Source organism: Branchiostoma lanceolatum, chromosome 14 (assembly GCF_035083965.1).
Source record: "Branchiostoma lanceolatum isolate klBraLanc5 chromosome 14, klBraLanc5.hap2, whole genome shotgun sequence".
Lineage (NCBI taxonomy): Eukaryota > Metazoa > Chordata > Leptocardii > Amphioxiformes > Branchiostomatidae > Branchiostoma > Branchiostoma lanceolatum.
In genome coordinates this window covers 6,674,957-6,692,192 of record NC_089735.1, presented here as the reverse complement: position 1 = coordinate 6,692,192, position 17,236 = coordinate 6,674,957, and the positions used below count along the sequence as shown (strand labels likewise).

Below are 17,236 nucleotides of genomic sequence, written 5' to 3'. Positions count from 1 at the left end.
TTGAGCTGAGCTAACCTCTTAAATAAGTTTTAACTGTAATTTCCAACGCAAGAAATTGGACTTACCCAAATTTTTGACCGTACGACATCGGTCTTTGTCAAGGAGTGATCCATCCACCGCTGGGATGACGTCACGTTATGCAGATAGCACACGTGACTCCGTGAGAAGTGGATCGTAAGTAGCGGAAAGTCTGTGGCGCCCGCCGTCTCTGTTGAGGGATGGTCCAATTTCTTGTGTTGGAAATTACAGTTAAAACTTGTTTAAGAATGATTTGTACCAACATAGATGAACTTTCAAGCTGAGCTAACCTCGTTCACCTTAAAAGTACAAAGCCCACCTACTGTCCAACCTGTTTCTGTCAATGATCATGCAACCCCTGATGATGCCAACAGATCCTCTTGCAGGAACTCAAGCTTGATTCTTGTCAATTGGTTGCAGCATCAAAACTTGATTTTTTTTAATGCTCTATGTCATTGCTGGGCTTATACCCTTATAAAACATAGTTAATCATCTCTTTTATCTATGTGTTTTGTATCTACTATGATTGTTTTATGTTCAACTTGGCAGTCACCACCAGCATATTTACATTGGATGACTTGTATAATGTGATGTTTCATACATGTATTATCACAATTCATCTGAGAGGTTCTTAAGTTATTGCTGATCACAAATATGCAGAAACACAGACACACACATGGGCACACCCCAAATAGTACCTCCATTTTTTCATGGAGGTAATAAGTCAAATCAAAATCATCAAGCACAACATGTATTTCATCAGACAATACTCTATTTCACTATGTACAGGCTTCTATGGAGAACTGTGTCAGTTCACTGCAAGTTCGTGCCAACCAAACCCCTGTCAAAACGGTGGTAAATGTACACCTGGCTCAAGTGGGAACAGCTACACCTGCCAGTGTCGCGGCCCCTTCACTGGAGACAACTGTGAGATTGGCCGTCAGTCGTGTGCTGGCAGTGGGACAGTCTGCCTGAATGGGGGGACATGTGAGGATGATGGTGCTGGTGTGGCTAAGTGCCGCTGCACTGACTTCTACTACGGCAAAACATGCCACAAAGGTTTGTATGTCATTGAGTAGTTATCATTAGGACCAACTCATTATAATGGACAATGTGATTTTGCCTTTGTGGATGACTGCTTAACTACCATCATACATGTAAGTCTCCTTGCCTATCGTTCCTCCTATTACATGTCTAGATTCCTCTCCTGTTGGGAACTCAGCAACCATTAGAAAGTTTGATGGCCACCAAAATGCCCAACAGCTGTTCTAACATGCATTACCACTGAAGGGCCCACCAGTTTGTTCTTAACTAAAAGAAATATTTCAGGCCTTCAAGAGACCAAGGAAATCTTAGTTGGCGTGTGTCAGGAAGGACATTAAGGTGTACTGCCTCACCAGAATGGACCCGCTGGACAGAGCCACTTGGAAGTGCAATGTGAATAGACTAGCCACTGTCCAACCATGTGTCAGGGAGCCCAGCAGCAGTATAATCAGATACTGGATACTACTACTTACTACAACTTCTTCTCTCAAAACACCTGGAGACTAAGATTCTGCACAACTGTTCACAGAGAAGTCTGCTGACTTTGACGTGCTGTTCTCCGGTGAGGAGGCTACCACTGTCGCGCCTGCGGCTGTACCAGTGCAGAAAGAGTGGACAGCCTGCAGCTGGGTTCGATTCTCAGGACCACAGCAAGAGAGGACTGGTGCTGTCATGACTGTGCTGGACTATGATGAGTAGGTCTATTTTGGTTTGGCTGTCTGTGTATCTGTGTGTGTGTGTAGTTTGTTCTGTCAGAGGGTGCTTACCATCTGATGAGGGGGTAAGGTCTGCCATCTCTGATTGTCTTGTTTATGAGTATTAGATCATACATTATTTGATTTTAAGAGTCTTTTCCCAAGCTACCCCCAGACTGATGGATTGTGAATTTCCCAAAACCAATTCTTTGTCAAATTAAAATTTTGATTGATTGCCTTGGCAACATTATGATTTTGCTTAATACTTGTATTCATGGAAATCATTATGAATATTCTTATGAAGAACATTGTATAACATGCACTAAAACCTTATATTTTTTTACTATTTCCATTTGGAATATGTGATAAGGAAATAGGCAAACATATGTTATGACATGAAAGGTGTTTTAATCCGGCGAGACGGCCAAAGGATGGTTATACCAGCTGTATAGATACAGATTTAAAAGCTCCTCCTCTAATCTGTCTTTAGGGGAACTGGTCAGCCAGGAATGGCACTTGCACAGTTCACGGATACAGGAGTAAAGCTGCCAGGTGGCACCTACACCTACAACTCAACTATAGTGGATGGAAAGTGGCACCACTTGTGCACAGCTCAGGACAAGGAGACGGGAGTGTGGAAGGCCACACAGAATGGAGAAACTTTTGCCAGAGGAACTGCTGTAGAGTCAAACCCGACAAGTCAGACATTTGGAAACAGGTAACTTTTTTGTACAACAATGTCAATCTTCAAAAAAGTACCTAAGAAGCTTGAATCACAATCATAAGCTACTCTCCAAACAGAGGTTAGGCCAAATTGGCTGGCAAACAAAAAGAAAACTTGACAAAATAGAAAACCCGACAAAAGCGACATCAAAAGCCAGTCAGAGTCTAACCTCTGCTTGGAGAGTAAGTCTATGAGCTAGTGTATGCTAAAATTGCACTTTGGTTATAGCATTTAGACTGGTTGAAAGTGTAACATTAGTCCTGTTGTTCTGATACAGAGTGCAAGCTGTTTTAGGAGACTTCAATGACACAACACCACCCTACTTCCGTGGTGAGATTACTCAAGCCAATATGTGGAACGAAACTCTGACTGACCAAAGGATACAGAACCTGTGGGAGTCAAAAGAGAGTGCAGTGGGTACAGCTGTACCATGGGTGGCATTCGATGATCCTGGTGTTACAAAGGGCAGCCTACAAGTTCCCCGGCCATCACTGGGTGGATCCACCAGCTGTCCACGGGGACTGGCAGGGTCCGCTTGTCAAAGTGTCATTGGTAGGTGGAACTTTTTAACAATTGTTTGTGACTTTGTTGTAGAATTCAGCATTTATCATTGTGATACATTGCAGGTATCACAAGTATTCTGCAGTTCAAATTGGCAGTAGAAAATGATTAGATCACCTGTCAAACTGAGTAGAAGTTGAGCTGTCAAGCTGAGTGTTTTTTACTGCCTTCAGTTGAATGCAAAGTTTACAAGTTTACAGTTTCCTACCAGTCAAATCATTTCCAAGAAACAGTAACAGATACAATGTTTTACATTTTAGTACATTTTTGGATTGAATACATTTGTTTTGTTTATCAGTTTGGCTGTTCAGGACACACAGCCGGGGCTGCCCAACTAGCCTGTGGCTATTACAAAGGACTAGCCCTGCTGACAAGACAAAGACAATACTAATGGATTTCGATATGAACAGAATAACAGCCATTAACAGTGTTCTAAGTTCATTAAGGCTGTTACGTATACAATGTCTACATTAGTATGCACAAGTCAGGGTCAGTGCATACTCTGCAAGAGCTGCCCAGACATTCCCAGAGTTTTCTTTTAACTATGTTTGATTTCTGTCACCCTACAGACAAGGCAGCGCCCAGTGTCACCTCCTGTCCTAGTACAACTACTGTCAACACTGATACAGTTCTTGCTGATGGTCTTTCTTGGCCACAGCCAGAATTTGATGAGGCAGATTTAAGGATTCAAGCTTCACACAGAAAGAGTGAGTACAATCATTTAAGGAAATTCATTTTTCTAATATCTATCCATTGAGTTATAGCACATAGACAATCAGCACCAAGGGCATGTCCTGTTTACATGATGATTAGTGCATGTAAGGGTACAATCAATTCATTCCAATTCTTAGGAAGATTAGACCTGTTCAAGTTACTGTGGGAAGCTGTAATGTATATAGTGAGAACAATACTGCATATTGTGTGTGTTTTTGCCTGTCGTGTGTGGTCATATTGTCACTCATGCCAGGCTGAGCAAAGAAGACACATGAAATTCTACCATTTGCACTTTACTTTTACCATTGACCCATTAACACTCTGCTTCTCCTTCCAGATCAGACCTTCACATGGGGGACATACCCGGTCAGTTACCTGGCCACAGACAGCAGTAACAACTCAGCAGTGTGCAGCTTCAACCTTCATGTTACTCGTACGTTTCTCTACATGGCAGAATCTAAACCATAAGCTGTTTGTTCTTGAATTCTAAAAAAAATATTGCTGAACTGGAAGATCCACACAATACCAAAGTCTGAGGATCAAAAAATACTAGAGACACAGTGTCATGAAGTGTTATTACCTTAAAAGATTTCTATCATCTTTGACCACCTACTGAGAAAATGATACATAAATTTTAAAAGATTAGATTCTTAAATGAAAGAAAATGCTTAAAGGATGAACTATCAGAAAGCAAACATGAGCAATGAAGATGTAAGGTAACAGTTACACAATTTTTAGAAACGGTCAGACGTTTCTGGTAGCATCCACTACCATATGTCAGTGACTCTGAGCAAGATCTGTAGTCTGACAGGTATTTAATCCACAAATACGAATTGATATGTAAAGGAGTTTAGACAAACTTAGTAGATTTACGTAGTTTTTGGTTATAAGTGGTCATAGTTTTTGGTGGACACTACATAAAAGGTCTGACTCAGACCTTTTAGGTAGTGTCCACCAAAAACTGTCTGACCGATTCCACATTTTATCCGTTTTATCCTTGCGTATCATATTACCAGGATGTCTAACCTTCATTGACCTATCAACAATGAATACAAAAAATATGTATTGATAATTGACATATGAATATGATTGATATTTCCTAGCTGGTCGTTGTGAGGAGTTGGCTGCCCCCAGGAATGGCCAAGCTGACTGCCAGCGTTGGTCTGGAGGCCTGGCCTGTAATGTGTCCTGTAACCCTGGGTACGGCTTCTCACAGCCAACAAAACTGTTCTACACCTGTGGACCCGAGGGCCTGTATGATGTCAACCAGCCAAACGTGCCATTTCAACCGCCAAACTGTGCAAGTAAGTCATCATCTGCAGTTTTTCTGCTACTATAGAAATGTCAATGTCAAGGGCCATGTTTTCATGAGCTTATGCAAATGAAACTATTGCTACTGTTTGCATAATTTTCTTTTATGCACTAGCTGTTATTATCTAAACTGAATGCAAAAATGAGTGAACATAACTGTCCTTGGTGCTGAAATCTGTTTTCACATAGGGAACAGGCCTTCTAGTCCTAGTGCTGAAGGCCATTTACACATAGGGAACAGGCCTGTCCTTGGTGCTGAAGGCTTTTTCCTTGGTGCTAAAATCTGTTTTTACTTAAGGAATAGGCCTGCGCTTGATGCTGAAGGTATTCAACCTCATAGGGAACAGGCCAGCCCTTGGTGCTGAAGGCCTTTAACACATATGGAACAGGCCTGTCCTTGGTGCTGAAGGCCTTTCACACATAGGTAACAGGCCTGTCCTTGGTGCTGAAGACTTTCAACATATAGGGAACAGGCCTGTCCTTGGTGCTGAAGGCCTTTCACACATAGGGAACAGGCCTGTCCTTGGGACTGAAGGCCTGTCACACATAGGGAACAGGCCTGTCCTTGGCGCTGAAGGCCTTTAACACATATGGAACAGGCCTGTCCTTGGTGCTGAAGGCCTTTAACATATAGGGAACAGGCCTGTCCTTGGTGCTGAAGGCCTTTCACTCATAAGAAACAGGCCTGTCCTTGGTGCTGAAGGCTATTCATATATAAGAAACATGCCTGTCATTGGTGCTGTATTACTCACATAAGAAACAGGCCTGTCCTTGGTGCTGAAGGCCTTTCATACATAAGGAACAGGCCTGTCCTTGGCGATGAAGGCTTTCAACAGATAGGGAACAGGCATGTCCTTGGTGCTGAAGGCTTTTTATACATAAGAAACAGTCCTGTCTTTGGTGTTAAAGGCTGTTTATACATAAGAAACAGTCCTGTCTTTGGTGCTGTAGGCTGTTTACACATAGGGAACCGTCCTTGGTTCTGAAGGCTGTTGACACATTGCTCTTCCCTCTGTGCTTTTATTACATAGGGAACAGTCTTGCCCTTATTACTGAAGGCTTTTTTTACATAGGGCAGACAACACATTTTTGTTGTAGAATGAATGGAGAATTTGACATTTGAGATTTCTTTCGTGACATATTTCTGTGTTCACAAACTCTTGTTACTTCTCTCAACAGGGGCAAGTGAAGCAGATACTGGAATACAATTTGTTCGGCTGAACTTCGACAATGAACCGTGTACACCAACCAATCAGAGGAAAGTTCTGTATAAGGTTGCAACCAGGTTGGAAGAGTTACACAGAACCTACAACATCTGTGCTCCTTTCAACTCCTCCTCTGGGCTGAACAACACCTTCTCCAAGGTCAGCTGTGACGTGACTCGCCTGCATGCTGTGTGTAAGTCAGACATCCAGGGAATTCTACAGCAGCAGGGGATCGGCCGTGTCAGGCGTCAGACATCAGGTGTAAGCACGACCGGAAGTCTGCCAGTCCAAGGGTGGGTTTCTTGACATACATTTCCCGGTTTGCTTGAACAATCACACTATTCTATCCATTAGATATCTGTGAATTGTACTTAGTTAAGTGTGATTATCAATACACTAACTTAATCCACATGCCATAACATGATTACAAACATTATTCAGGAAACTTTCGTCTGGTAAATGAATGAATGGATGTCTTTTCATATTGTCAACTGAAAACAAAATATTGGGTATTTTATTGGACAGTCCTTGATTGTGAGCTCATTTGAATTCTCTTCACCCAAACAGCTTTTAACTATCTGATTCAAATACAGTAACTTTTGTATGTGGAGATCATTAGTCAATAGTGCATTAGTTAATATTTTGATTGTACGATCTCTTGTAGACCAAATGTCACTGCTGCCCTGGATAGTTTGAAGGATCCGGCCAGTCTGACACAGCTGGGTGCTGACCCTAACACAGCAGTGCTGACAGCTGGACTCAGCTGCCCACTTGGCCAGGTGCTGCAGAACTCTGCATGTGGTAGGTTTAACATTCCTCCACTTTCGTTCCTGAATCGTTGGATCCGGTAGTTGGGTGTTTGAGATGAACATGATAACTTATAACATAGCAATCTTTATTTCTACATGCTACATACATAGAAATAAATAAGTGAATATACAAACAAACAAATCAATCTACATACTGTCATACAAGTATATGAATAAATCAACATGTTGAGTTTTAAAAGTATCATTTACACTACTGGTACTAAGGTCATTATTTACTGTATTTACCTATTTATAGCATTTAGATCTGCACCAGTACTGTGTTTTTACTTTAGCTTGCTTTAAAAGTTAATTGTTATCAAAATTAATGAAATCTCATTTGTTATACTGTTGTGCAAAACCTTCCCACTGTAACAAAAGGATTCATGTGAAAAGTGTGACAGACTTGAATATTGGTTTCGACATTTTTTCTTCTTTTGGTGCATTTTACAAAGTCTACATAATGTATTATATACAAGTCATCAAACTGTTTTTACCTGAGTACAGTAACTGATGTGACCCCCTATCTTCTTCCCACAGTTGAGTGTTCCATTGGAACATACTACAGTACAGGTGTGTGTCTGTCATGCCCAAAAGGCACCTATAACGATGATGAAGCACAGCAAGCATGTAAAACCTGTGCCACAGGAATGACAACAGCCACTACCGGAGCCACAGCCTCAGCTCAGTGTATCGGTAAGTTTTCAAAAACATTTTACTACAAGAAAACTTATTAGAATGAAATGAAATGATACATTAATGAAGGTTACACATCCAGGTTAACAATATTTGAAGACCTCTACAACTGGATAAGATAGGGATGTTCTAGGGATATCCATCACTCTTCTTCAGTTTCTCTAGAATCAACTGGCAGAACAATCAATACTAGTTCATGACATGTAACTGGAAAGTCTGTAGTCTGATAGAATCAAGAAATGGAAGTAAATGATATTCCAAAGCACCCAGTTGTAAGTATCTAATTCAAAGCTATGACATCACCCTACCCTGTTGTTTTAGTGACATGCCAGACTGGTTCATACTGGAATGGCACCAGCTGTGTTGCCTGTGCCAGGGGAACCTACCAGGATGAGACAGGACAGCTGTCCTGCAAGTCATGCCTGGCTTTCAACCAGGGCACTACTGCCAGTCCAGGGGCTACATCTTCAACAGACTGTCTTGGTGAGTATGATGCAGACTCTCATTGTCTATGTGAAAATTGTATTGTTTTTTTTTGTTTTTTTTTGTTGTCTGTCTTGGGGTGTGTGTGTTTGTCTGTCTTGGGGTATGTGCATGTTTGTTCCTACTGGTCCAGGGGCAACATTGGCCAAGATGGCGGGAAAGTGGTGTTACATGTATCAACATACACCACTACCAGTGGACTAGGTACTGCTGTAGTGAATGTGCAAAGTTGAGTGGGCCAAGGGCTACTGAAACAGAGATGGGTAACACCCTATTGTCCATCTTGTTGGGAATGAATTTAATGACTTGAAACTGTCTTACTTTGGTTATATCTGACCCTGACTGACGTCTGTCCTGTTTACAGCGTGTCCTATTGGAGAGGAGCTGAAGCCTGATGGCTCCTGTCAGCCCTGCCCCAAAAACTCCTACCGTGAGAACCAGAACCTGGCGGCGTGCACACTCTGTCCATCAGGCTTTCTCACCGTCAGCTCTGGGAGCTCAAAGGCATCAGATTGTTACCAAGGTAAGGAATACAAAATGTAGTGCCTTGGGAAAGGCACTTAACACATATTTCCCATGTCCTAAGCCCAACAGTAGGGTTTGGGTTGGCATTAGGAAGGGCATCCAGCAGTAAAAACTCTTGCTACAAAAAAGACTTGCACTTGGTGAGGAGTTCTGGGGCTCCCCCATCCATGTGCAAGCACGTCCAACCCCCATATGATGGGGAATAAAAGACGTAAAATTGGAGAGAGAGAGAGTGCCAGAATCCCTGCCACCACTGGGTGTGGAGTAGGGTGCATAGTTCAGTGGTTAGGGACCCTGCCTGTGGACCAAATGGTTGTGAGTTTGAATCCTGGCTGTTGTCGCTCACCTGACATGCATGCTACTGGAAAGGGTTGCAGTTCTTAGGACAGGGTTTTTGAGCCCTTGTCCGCTGTTCATTGTACTTGTCAAAAAGAATAAGGGGAATTTCTCCAGTACAATGTAACTGCAAATACTATACTTAGCATTACGACCAGTAAAATATTAGCCCTTTTGTGAGTTTAACTGTGGTACAAGATCACTTTCACATTTTCACTGGGTTACATTTTAGGATTGCCTGATATCAGAAAAACAAGAAAACTGGTTGCCAGGTCTTCTAAGGTACCCACACCAAGGCATAGATTAGATAAGTGAATAGCCTAAGGTTCAAGTTGTGGTTGTTCATTTTCAGACATCAATGAGTGCACAGCAGGGACAGTGGACCCCTGTCTGAACTACAACGGAGTCTGTCAGGACCAGCCCCAGGGCTACAGGTGTACATGCAACCCTGGCTTTGTCAACGATGGGGAAACCAGGTGTAAAGGTCAGCTTTGAAACCAACTTTTCATGTTAAAGGTAGACTGCTATTATATGATAAGAAGGCACAGAAATGACTCTGCATAATGTATTTTTACAAGTTTGCGATAAGCAAATAAAACATGTTTTACACTTGATCACGTTGATGGGCACTATTATCTTGGGATTCTTAGACACCTTCCAGTCACCCTCTCCTTTCCATCCAGGCAGTTCCATTCTGCAGTACCATCAGTGATTACTAGTGGGCACTCCAGTACCATTGAGATGCAGAATTTTAATAAAAACATAACTTCCTGACATTTATAGTATTCAATAACAACGTGTAATGTTCGCTCCTGCAAATTATGTCACCTACTGTACTTAAATTTTTTCCCCGACATAAGTTGCACTACAATGCAAACCTGTCCATGTTTGCTGGCAAATACTTAATATAGTTTATTTTCACCCCCTCTTAGATGCCTGTGATGGATACTGCCAGCGTGGCACCTGCAGTAAGACCAGTACCCAGCATCCTGTGTGCACCTGTCCCAGGGGGTTTCATGGCACCACCTGTGATAAACGTAAGTGGTCCACACACCCACATGCCACCTACACATGTAGGCACAGTGGCCTTGTGGTTAGGGTTGTTGACTCAGAACCTGTCGTTACTGAGTTCTAATCCCGACAGGTCCCGATGTTATGCCTTTGGGACCTGTCGGGACAGGGGTCCACTGCACTGCAGGGGTCCACTGCAATGTAGGACGTTAAACGGGGATCCCAATAAGAGGTTAGATAAAGAACCCATCACACTTACCAATAAGTGTAGGGGTGCATCCTGGCGTGAGTGGATCAAATAAATCTCTCTGGATAATTATGCATCTCATAATCTTCAGTACAAATCTAGTGTGTTATGCCATGAGGCAGTTAAGTGGGCATACAAATTCAAATACACCCAGACTTGTTATCAATGTAGATTCATTGTGCCACGTAACTGCTAGATTTCAATGTATGTTTCTGAAAAGACTGCAAAATTGAAGTTACTAGGCAGTATGTAATATACAATGTATTGTTGCTAGTATTTCCATTCCCCTGGACACTTATCTACAGAATTCAACATTGTCATAAAATTTTGAACATTGCAGGTCGTACGCTGACCAGTGGAGAGATCATTGGAATTGTGCTGGGTGCTATAGCTGCTCTTGTGTTGCTGGTTGTTCTTCTATACTGCTGTATTAAATGGTGAGACAGTAAAATATATCATTTCAGTCAGATATGTGGTGTGGAAAAGTTGATTAACCACTCAGAGGTTTCTGTCAAAACTTCCTTGTCATACCATCATCATCATGATACCATTATGATACCATTAAACATCATGATATATTGAACCAACCTATAACATTACACATTTCATAGACTTTTTGTCCCTCTCATGTTGTTTTTCATACTGTCTGTATTTGTATAATTATACACTGACATATCTATCGTAACACAATTTGCAATAGTGACAAATGTTATAATATACTTATAGAATGCCAAGAGTTGAACAATATGTAATGGGGATTTCATTCCCTATCATCTGTGCCTTGTTTCTTGTTCCTGACCACTAAGACATCCCTTTATTGTCTGTAGGCTGAACACTAAAGGAAAAGAAGCCCGTAAGACGCCATACGGCGTGGGGGAATCCAACTCTGACCTGATGTATGGAAAGCAAATGCAAGTGGAGGATTTCGTGAGCAAAACAGGATCTGTCAGGTAAGAGTAGAAACCACTTATGTCATGAGAAAGACAACGTCAGAAGGCATGATGATCATTGTATTTGCTTCTGATATAGAATGCATTCAGCATGCCTTTTGTGTGACTTATTATGAATCACAATAAAGCCACAGCAAGTAGATTTTATGGATGACATCAACATGCGCATTGATTTTTGCCTGATAAAAAAATCTTGTTCCCCACCAGAGATGGTCATCGTGAAGAAAAAATACAGAATAAGAAAATCTGCTGTTGGGTAGCCTTGATTATATTTGTAGAGGTAATACTTCTGTGGGTGGTTAAGCATTGAGTATTGTTGCCAAATTGGTAAGTTATACTAGGCTACCACACTAGTGTCGCTTTTTGTATTCCTTGAATACAGGAATGAAAGACTTGATGGCTGTGACACCACGTTTTGTCACTTCAATTCTAGTTACAACATTTACGGTCTCTATTTTGAAAATTTAAGCATCTAGTATTTCTTCATTCTCTTCCAATAGATTTAGAGCCTGCAGAGGATGTCATCCATAAAATTTACTTGCTGTGGCCAAGCTAGTTCATTGCCATGCTTGTTGACATTTTACTAAAGTTTGATAACATCAATGAAGCATTTTGCACACACCTTTATTTTTACAAGCACTGTTCATTACTTGGTTGATGGTGGTTTGGAAAACGGTGTTGTGAACCCAACGTTAACCACTACTAGCCCTATTCCACGCCACGCTTGGGCAGGGGACCATTCTGCCGTACATCGTCCCCATACTTTTCGTGTTAACAGGTTGGTTAGTTTGTGAGTGACGAGGATTGGTATCAACGTTTTTGCCTGCAATACTTTTTGGGAAATGCAGCATAGAGGCTAACCTTCACGGTATATTCTCTGTGTGACAAAAACAGCTTTAACTTGGTAGATGATATAATTCTCCTTCATTGAACTTATAGCCTTCAAGCAGTCTTTGTGTTTGCAATGCCACACTTTCTCTGATCTCTGTTATCCAGAAATTTATGACTGTTATTTCATCTTCAACACTTGGCATGTCAAGTCTCTGTCAGTTTGTTTATCTTGCATGAGGCACAACAGCATCTTATGAAGTATAATTACCTGGCCAACCAGGGCTCAAAATAATTTTGTCTTCTATTTCCTGCAATGTGTGATTGATGATACCAACTCCTGTATCACTTTAGCCTGCCCGATGCATGTATTTTACATATTTTTCTCTGCATTCTGAAATGTTTTTTTTGCAAATGCAGGTGGGTGTTTATTCAGAGTCATGACAATATTAGATTGATTTTGTGATATTATTGTTACCTTAGGCACTCCTACGCCCCACCACCTGGCGTGCTTGGCTACAGCAATGGGTCAATGCGAGGCAGCCGACTGTCGCTGGCCAGTACTGGTACCTTTGGGGTGTACAACCCCTCCATGCAGCCTGACTCCTACAGTACACTGAGGGGAGGAGTGCCCCAGGAGCCAGGGGTCTACAACCCCATGATGAAAAGGGCAGGCTCAGTCTCATCACTCCGGGCTGGCTCTGTGTCATCACTACCCAGGGAGGCCTATGGGTACAGTGCCAATCCTATGGCACCTGCTAACTATGCAAAGAGTCTGCCGTATGACAGGGTAAGCTTAGCCTCCTCTGCACATTCACACATGTATAATTATCACTGAACAAAGCCCTTTGCTAGGGCATCATATCTAAGGTGCAGCTGCAGGACTTAATGCAGCCGGTGAAGGTGGTAGTGCTGAGGTTTATCCAAAAAAAAATATCATACTACGTAATAATCTTCTTTGTAGCTGCTAGAGGTGTATTCTTGATACGAAATGTAGATCAAGTTTTACATCTGGTTTTGAAAACAGGCATAGACATAGAAGCAGTGTAAGCACCTTTATACGACAACTTGTGGTTTCCATGTTCGATGCATACAATTGGCAGTTTTAAAGATAGATAAAGACGGTGTCAGGTGGGAAAGTTGCGTTTGCTTCATCTAAATCTCCTATCATCTGTCCCGTTTGCAGAGATCTATGACTGGGTCCCTTCGAGCCTCCTCAGTGGTAGACTTCAGCCTGTAAGCCTTAGAGACAGTAACCTGCAACATCATCTTCACACCACAGGAACATCTGTCCAGTACACCAAGAATGTCATCAGCCAGAAACATGGTTTTCCTAGTGGCCCTTTCACACAGGGTCTAATGTTTGATAGTCATTTACTCTTTACATGTTGCATTTGTAAAACATATGGCCTGTAGCTCTTGTGTTGGATTATAGATGGGTTGTTAATGCTGTGGAATTGATGGGGGGGGGGGGAAATCTTATTTTGAAAATACGTTTTGTCACCTACAGTCATTGTCATCACCGAAAAGTTACAGGTAAGTTTAGAGAAGTACTGCCACAAAGTGTGTCAAATTTTTGACAATTAAGATCTATTTGTTGTAATAGTTTGCAAAAGGCAACTTTGTACTCCCTTGAACTTCAAATATCGTAACACAGGCAAAAATTATGGGCTGATTGAACAAGTTCGAGGGGAAATTGACATTGTGGTAGGCGAATGCTATGGTGGAATACTGAAGCGTTAAGAGCTGTAGGTGCAAAATGAGTTTATGGGATGAGCTCCCTTGTTTGTTGCATATCAAGTGCAACTCAGGTTGTCTTGTGTATATATATATTTTTTTGGTTTTTTTGTTTGTCAAATCTTAAGTGCATGCTTTATGACAATCACACATGTATATGTTGTTTTTAAAGTCATTATTATTGTTATTGTTATAAAGGGTGATATAATGAAATATTGTAATCAGGTCGGTCCATCACAAGTCAGTTAGATTTCAGCTGATGTAACATATGAAAAACACACATCAAAGTTGCAACCTGACAATTGAATATACCCGTAGCTCTCTGAATAGTTACCACATTAGCCAAGAAAATTATTGTACAGCAATTCAACATTACACAGTCACCTTATACAATTTTATAAATACTTTGAAAACTATTGGAATGTGATTTAAATGCATGCATCTTGCATACCAGTTTAGAACTCTTCTGCTGAAACGTAACTTTAGCTTGACGGTCTAACAATGCTCTTACAGTGATGGTGCATCACAACCCTCAGTTTGTATTTGGCATTCTGTTGCAGTGGATCACTTTCCAAACAAAAACATAGACTTAGTGTGCAGAAGGCTGTCTGCCATCGGTAATGTTACTGAGTACATGTGTCACCTAACATTAGTGTGTCACCTAGAATGAGAGCTAAGGACTGTTCAAATAGAGGCACAGTTGAGACGACAACTGAAATTTAATTAGCCTGTACGTAAAAGCTTTTTTGGAGATAATTACATTGCTCTTTCTGTTTTGGATATTCATACAAGACGTCATATGTATTTGGTCTATTGAGTTTTATAGACAGAAGGGCGAGTATAAGGGATAATAAGCTTATGCGACCTGTTTGTATCAAGTTCAATAAAAGCCTTTTTGGTTGTAACATGTTCTGTCAGAATCTTTTCCCCTGAGCCACGGAGGAGCAGTATGGATACGATATCCACAAACTCAGTGAGCTACAATCTCTTATGTTACACGGTACTCATAAACATGACCTATCCAACTCTTGGCATAAGGACCACAAGTGACAAAGGCAGCTTGTACGTGGAAGTAGTTTTTACGAGGATTTAAGAGGGATTGGGAGAAAACTCAGCTTGTCATTAAAACGAGCAAACGCGTTCTTTAAAAAGTGACCCGCCTACAAGAGTCTTCTTCGACGCATACGTGTGCAGCTGGCAGCCCGGGCGTGAAGACAGTACCGACCCTCCTCCCGCACGGCAAAGGCCCGCAGATCCTCACCCGTCTGGAAGTAGATAATAGAAATTCATTAGCACATCTGGTACATGGTAGACAAAACCAAATACAATGTTTTAGATGGAGATGTTGTACAAGTAGTACTGAAGTACCATATTTGAACTTAAACCTGTTACATTTTCCTCTTCATTTCAAGTTCGTGGTGCTTTGATATCGAGGTAAGGACAAAATGGAAGTAGTGTTTACGGTGGTTTTGAGTTTGTGATAGCACGTTAGTCACATACAGTACTGCTATAGTAATGGAAACGCCTTTTTGGACAGCTCGTCGACAACCAGCTACTAGCAACTCGGCAAGGTGTTACAGACGGACAGAACAATCTCCTCGAACACACGATGTATAGTTACGAGGATGTTATAAGAAAGAACACAAATGTTTGCGGGGGGTGAGTTCGCGGTGAAGAGGTCACCACGAAAACCGCGACCATAAAACCATCGCAAACTTAGATATATTCAACAAATGACACTTACCACTACTTTGTCCATGGCTGACAGACGGTCGTTCTGTTCTCGTGCGTTGTCACACGAGCACAGGTACAGCACGTGGCGTTCCCCGGAGACTGACTCGAATCGTTTCGGCTGAACCAGTCGGTAGCGCCGCTGCTTTCGTTGTCCTCTCCTGTCACTGTCTGCTAGGGCATAGGTGTTGTCCTTTTTCGAGGGAAACCACCTACGGTCGTGGTGCAAGCACCTCACATACCCCGACAATGAATCCAACTGGCCATGGCTTGCGGATCTGAAAAATAGCAAAAGGTAATCCTTTAATATGTGAAATTACCTGTGGAGGGAAAGGATTTGAAACTACTGTATCATGTTAAAAGCGGCGGAAGACGAAATACAGTTTATCTCCAACTGCCCCTCTAACGATCAGGGTATGAAAGAGCTATCAAAGCCGCCAAGACTCGGCGCAATTTTCCAACTTCAGGACTGACGAAAAGAAAACCACAGCCCTGCTAACTTCCCAAAGCCCGCTCATTACAGAAGGCACTTCAAATTCCATTGATTCAAGAAAGTCAAACCGCAAAAGCTTAGTTGCGCTGTCTGTATACTCTTTCGTTGTACTATTTCAGGAGTTGCAATTAGCCATCGGCAATAACTTACAGAAGTAAAGCGCATTAACTGGGTGTATTGAAAAAATTAAAGAAAAACTACATCCATATTCCTAATGTCGTGCAAGAAGGGAAGTAACTTATACACTTACTTTTCCGTATAAGTTGAATCCTTGTTCAGACCCAACGTTCGAACGTTAGAAGTCAGGCTCTCAACTTCCTCGTTGGCCGCAGTTACACCAGCCGCTCCCTCGCGCCGACTACATTGTTGCATTCCGGAGCGTAGTGCCATAGTGGTGCCCATAGTCTCATGAATGGACTGAGTGGCCGGTACTCACTGTTGCTGGCAATTTATATCTTCTGTCCCCAAGACAACGCAGCAGGGCATTGTGTAGTCTTGCATTAAGACAACATAAGCCGGTCGTGTATTCAGCAAACGTAATTCGTATCAAAACACACTCACGGCACACATTGTAAGACAACATAACGAGTGTATCTAGCAATCAAAACTTACAATAGACTGTCAGATACATCTGAGTACACTACGCTCTTGTTAGACAACATGCGCTTGTGATGTATCTACATGGTAATTTGTATTCAGATTCAACCTGAACTGTGTTAACAGCTTAATAGTCACTTTTCATTGACACAACAAAAGTACGAGCGTCTTTCGTCTACTACAACTATACATATAAATAAACAAGTGGATACAACAAATGAATTATCCTACGTACAAGTATCTAAATAAATAACTAAATAAACATGCTCCTCTTCAATTTCATTTGGACGAGAGACGATGTCGTAGAATGCCTTCCTTTCTATCATAAATGTTGCCATGTGTAACAACTAAGCAGAAGAATGCATTTCAAACCCCGAGTGAAGTCTTATACAGAGTCAAAGAATCTAGAGGATATGAAAGAGCAAAAATTAGGCAATCATTGTTTGGTATACCAAGTTCTGTGTGTTCAGTTATTTGTTCAACCTTATTGACCACTTAGATTTTATAATGAAGACAGCCTTTTT

General features: G+C 41.7%; 2 protein-coding genes across 3 annotated transcripts in view; one reads left to right on the top strand and one right to left on the bottom strand.

Annotated features, from left to right (window-relative positions):
• Window positions 1-14,796, top strand: part of LOC136448554 (uncharacterized) — a 45,464-nt gene extending 30,668 nt beyond the window's left edge. The window contains exons 41-59 of one of the 2 annotated variants that reach the window (XM_066448163.1): window positions 808-1,077; window positions 1,592-1,757; window positions 2,248-2,475; window positions 2,759-3,033; window positions 3,612-3,749; window positions 4,094-4,189; window positions 4,860-5,060; window positions 6,247-6,565; window positions 6,937-7,073; window positions 7,619-7,774; window positions 8,096-8,257; window positions 8,622-8,780; window positions 9,471-9,602; window positions 10,051-10,155; window positions 10,717-10,813; window positions 11,204-11,326; window positions 11,964-12,104; window positions 12,638-12,944; window positions 13,341-14,796. In XM_066448163.1, the coding sequence (XP_066304260.1) occupies window positions 808-1,077; window positions 1,592-1,757; window positions 2,248-2,475; window positions 2,759-3,033; window positions 3,612-3,749; window positions 4,094-4,189; window positions 4,860-5,060; window positions 6,247-6,565; window positions 6,937-7,073; window positions 7,619-7,774; window positions 8,096-8,257; window positions 8,622-8,780; window positions 9,471-9,602; window positions 10,051-10,155; window positions 10,717-10,813; window positions 11,204-11,326; window positions 11,964-12,104; window positions 12,638-12,944; window positions 13,341-13,394 (3,266 nt within the window). In that variant the 3' untranslated portion in view covers window positions 13,395-14,796. The remainder of the gene's footprint in view (window positions 1-807; window positions 1,078-1,591; window positions 1,758-2,247; window positions 2,476-2,758; window positions 3,034-3,611; window positions 3,750-4,093; window positions 4,190-4,859; window positions 5,061-6,246; window positions 6,566-6,936; window positions 7,074-7,618; window positions 7,775-8,095; window positions 8,258-8,621; window positions 8,781-9,470; window positions 9,603-10,050; window positions 10,156-10,716; window positions 10,814-11,203; window positions 11,327-11,963; window positions 12,105-12,637; window positions 12,945-13,340) is intronic. The other variant, XM_066448164.1, reaches the window with a different exon arrangement.
• LOC136448556 (uncharacterized) lies at window positions 14,052-16,948 on the bottom strand. Its single transcript, XM_066448166.1, has 3 exons — window positions 16,366-16,948; window positions 15,636-15,900; window positions 14,052-15,156 (listed from the first exon to the last, which is right to left on the bottom strand). The coding sequence occupies exons 1-3, from the start codon at window positions 16,515-16,517 to the stop codon at window positions 15,052-15,054; spliced, it is 522 nt and encodes a 173-aa protein (XP_066304263.1). The 5' UTR covers window positions 16,518-16,948; the 3' UTR covers window positions 14,052-15,051.
• Between the last annotated feature and the right edge of the window lie 288 nt (window positions 16,949-17,236).

Coding starts and splice junctions, on each gene's coding strand:
- LOC136448556 (XM_066448166.1), bottom strand. CDS start 16,517: ATGGGCACCACTATGGCACTACGCTCCGGAATGCAACAATGTAGTCGG. Junction 15,901..16,365: donor GATTCAACTTATACGGAAAA/GTAAGTGTATAA, acceptor GCTATTTTTCAG/ATCCGCAAGCCATGGCCAGT. Junction 15,157..15,635: donor CAGCCATGGACAAAGTAGTG/GTAAGTGTCATT, acceptor ATCTACTTCCAG/ACGGGTGAGGATCTGCGGGC.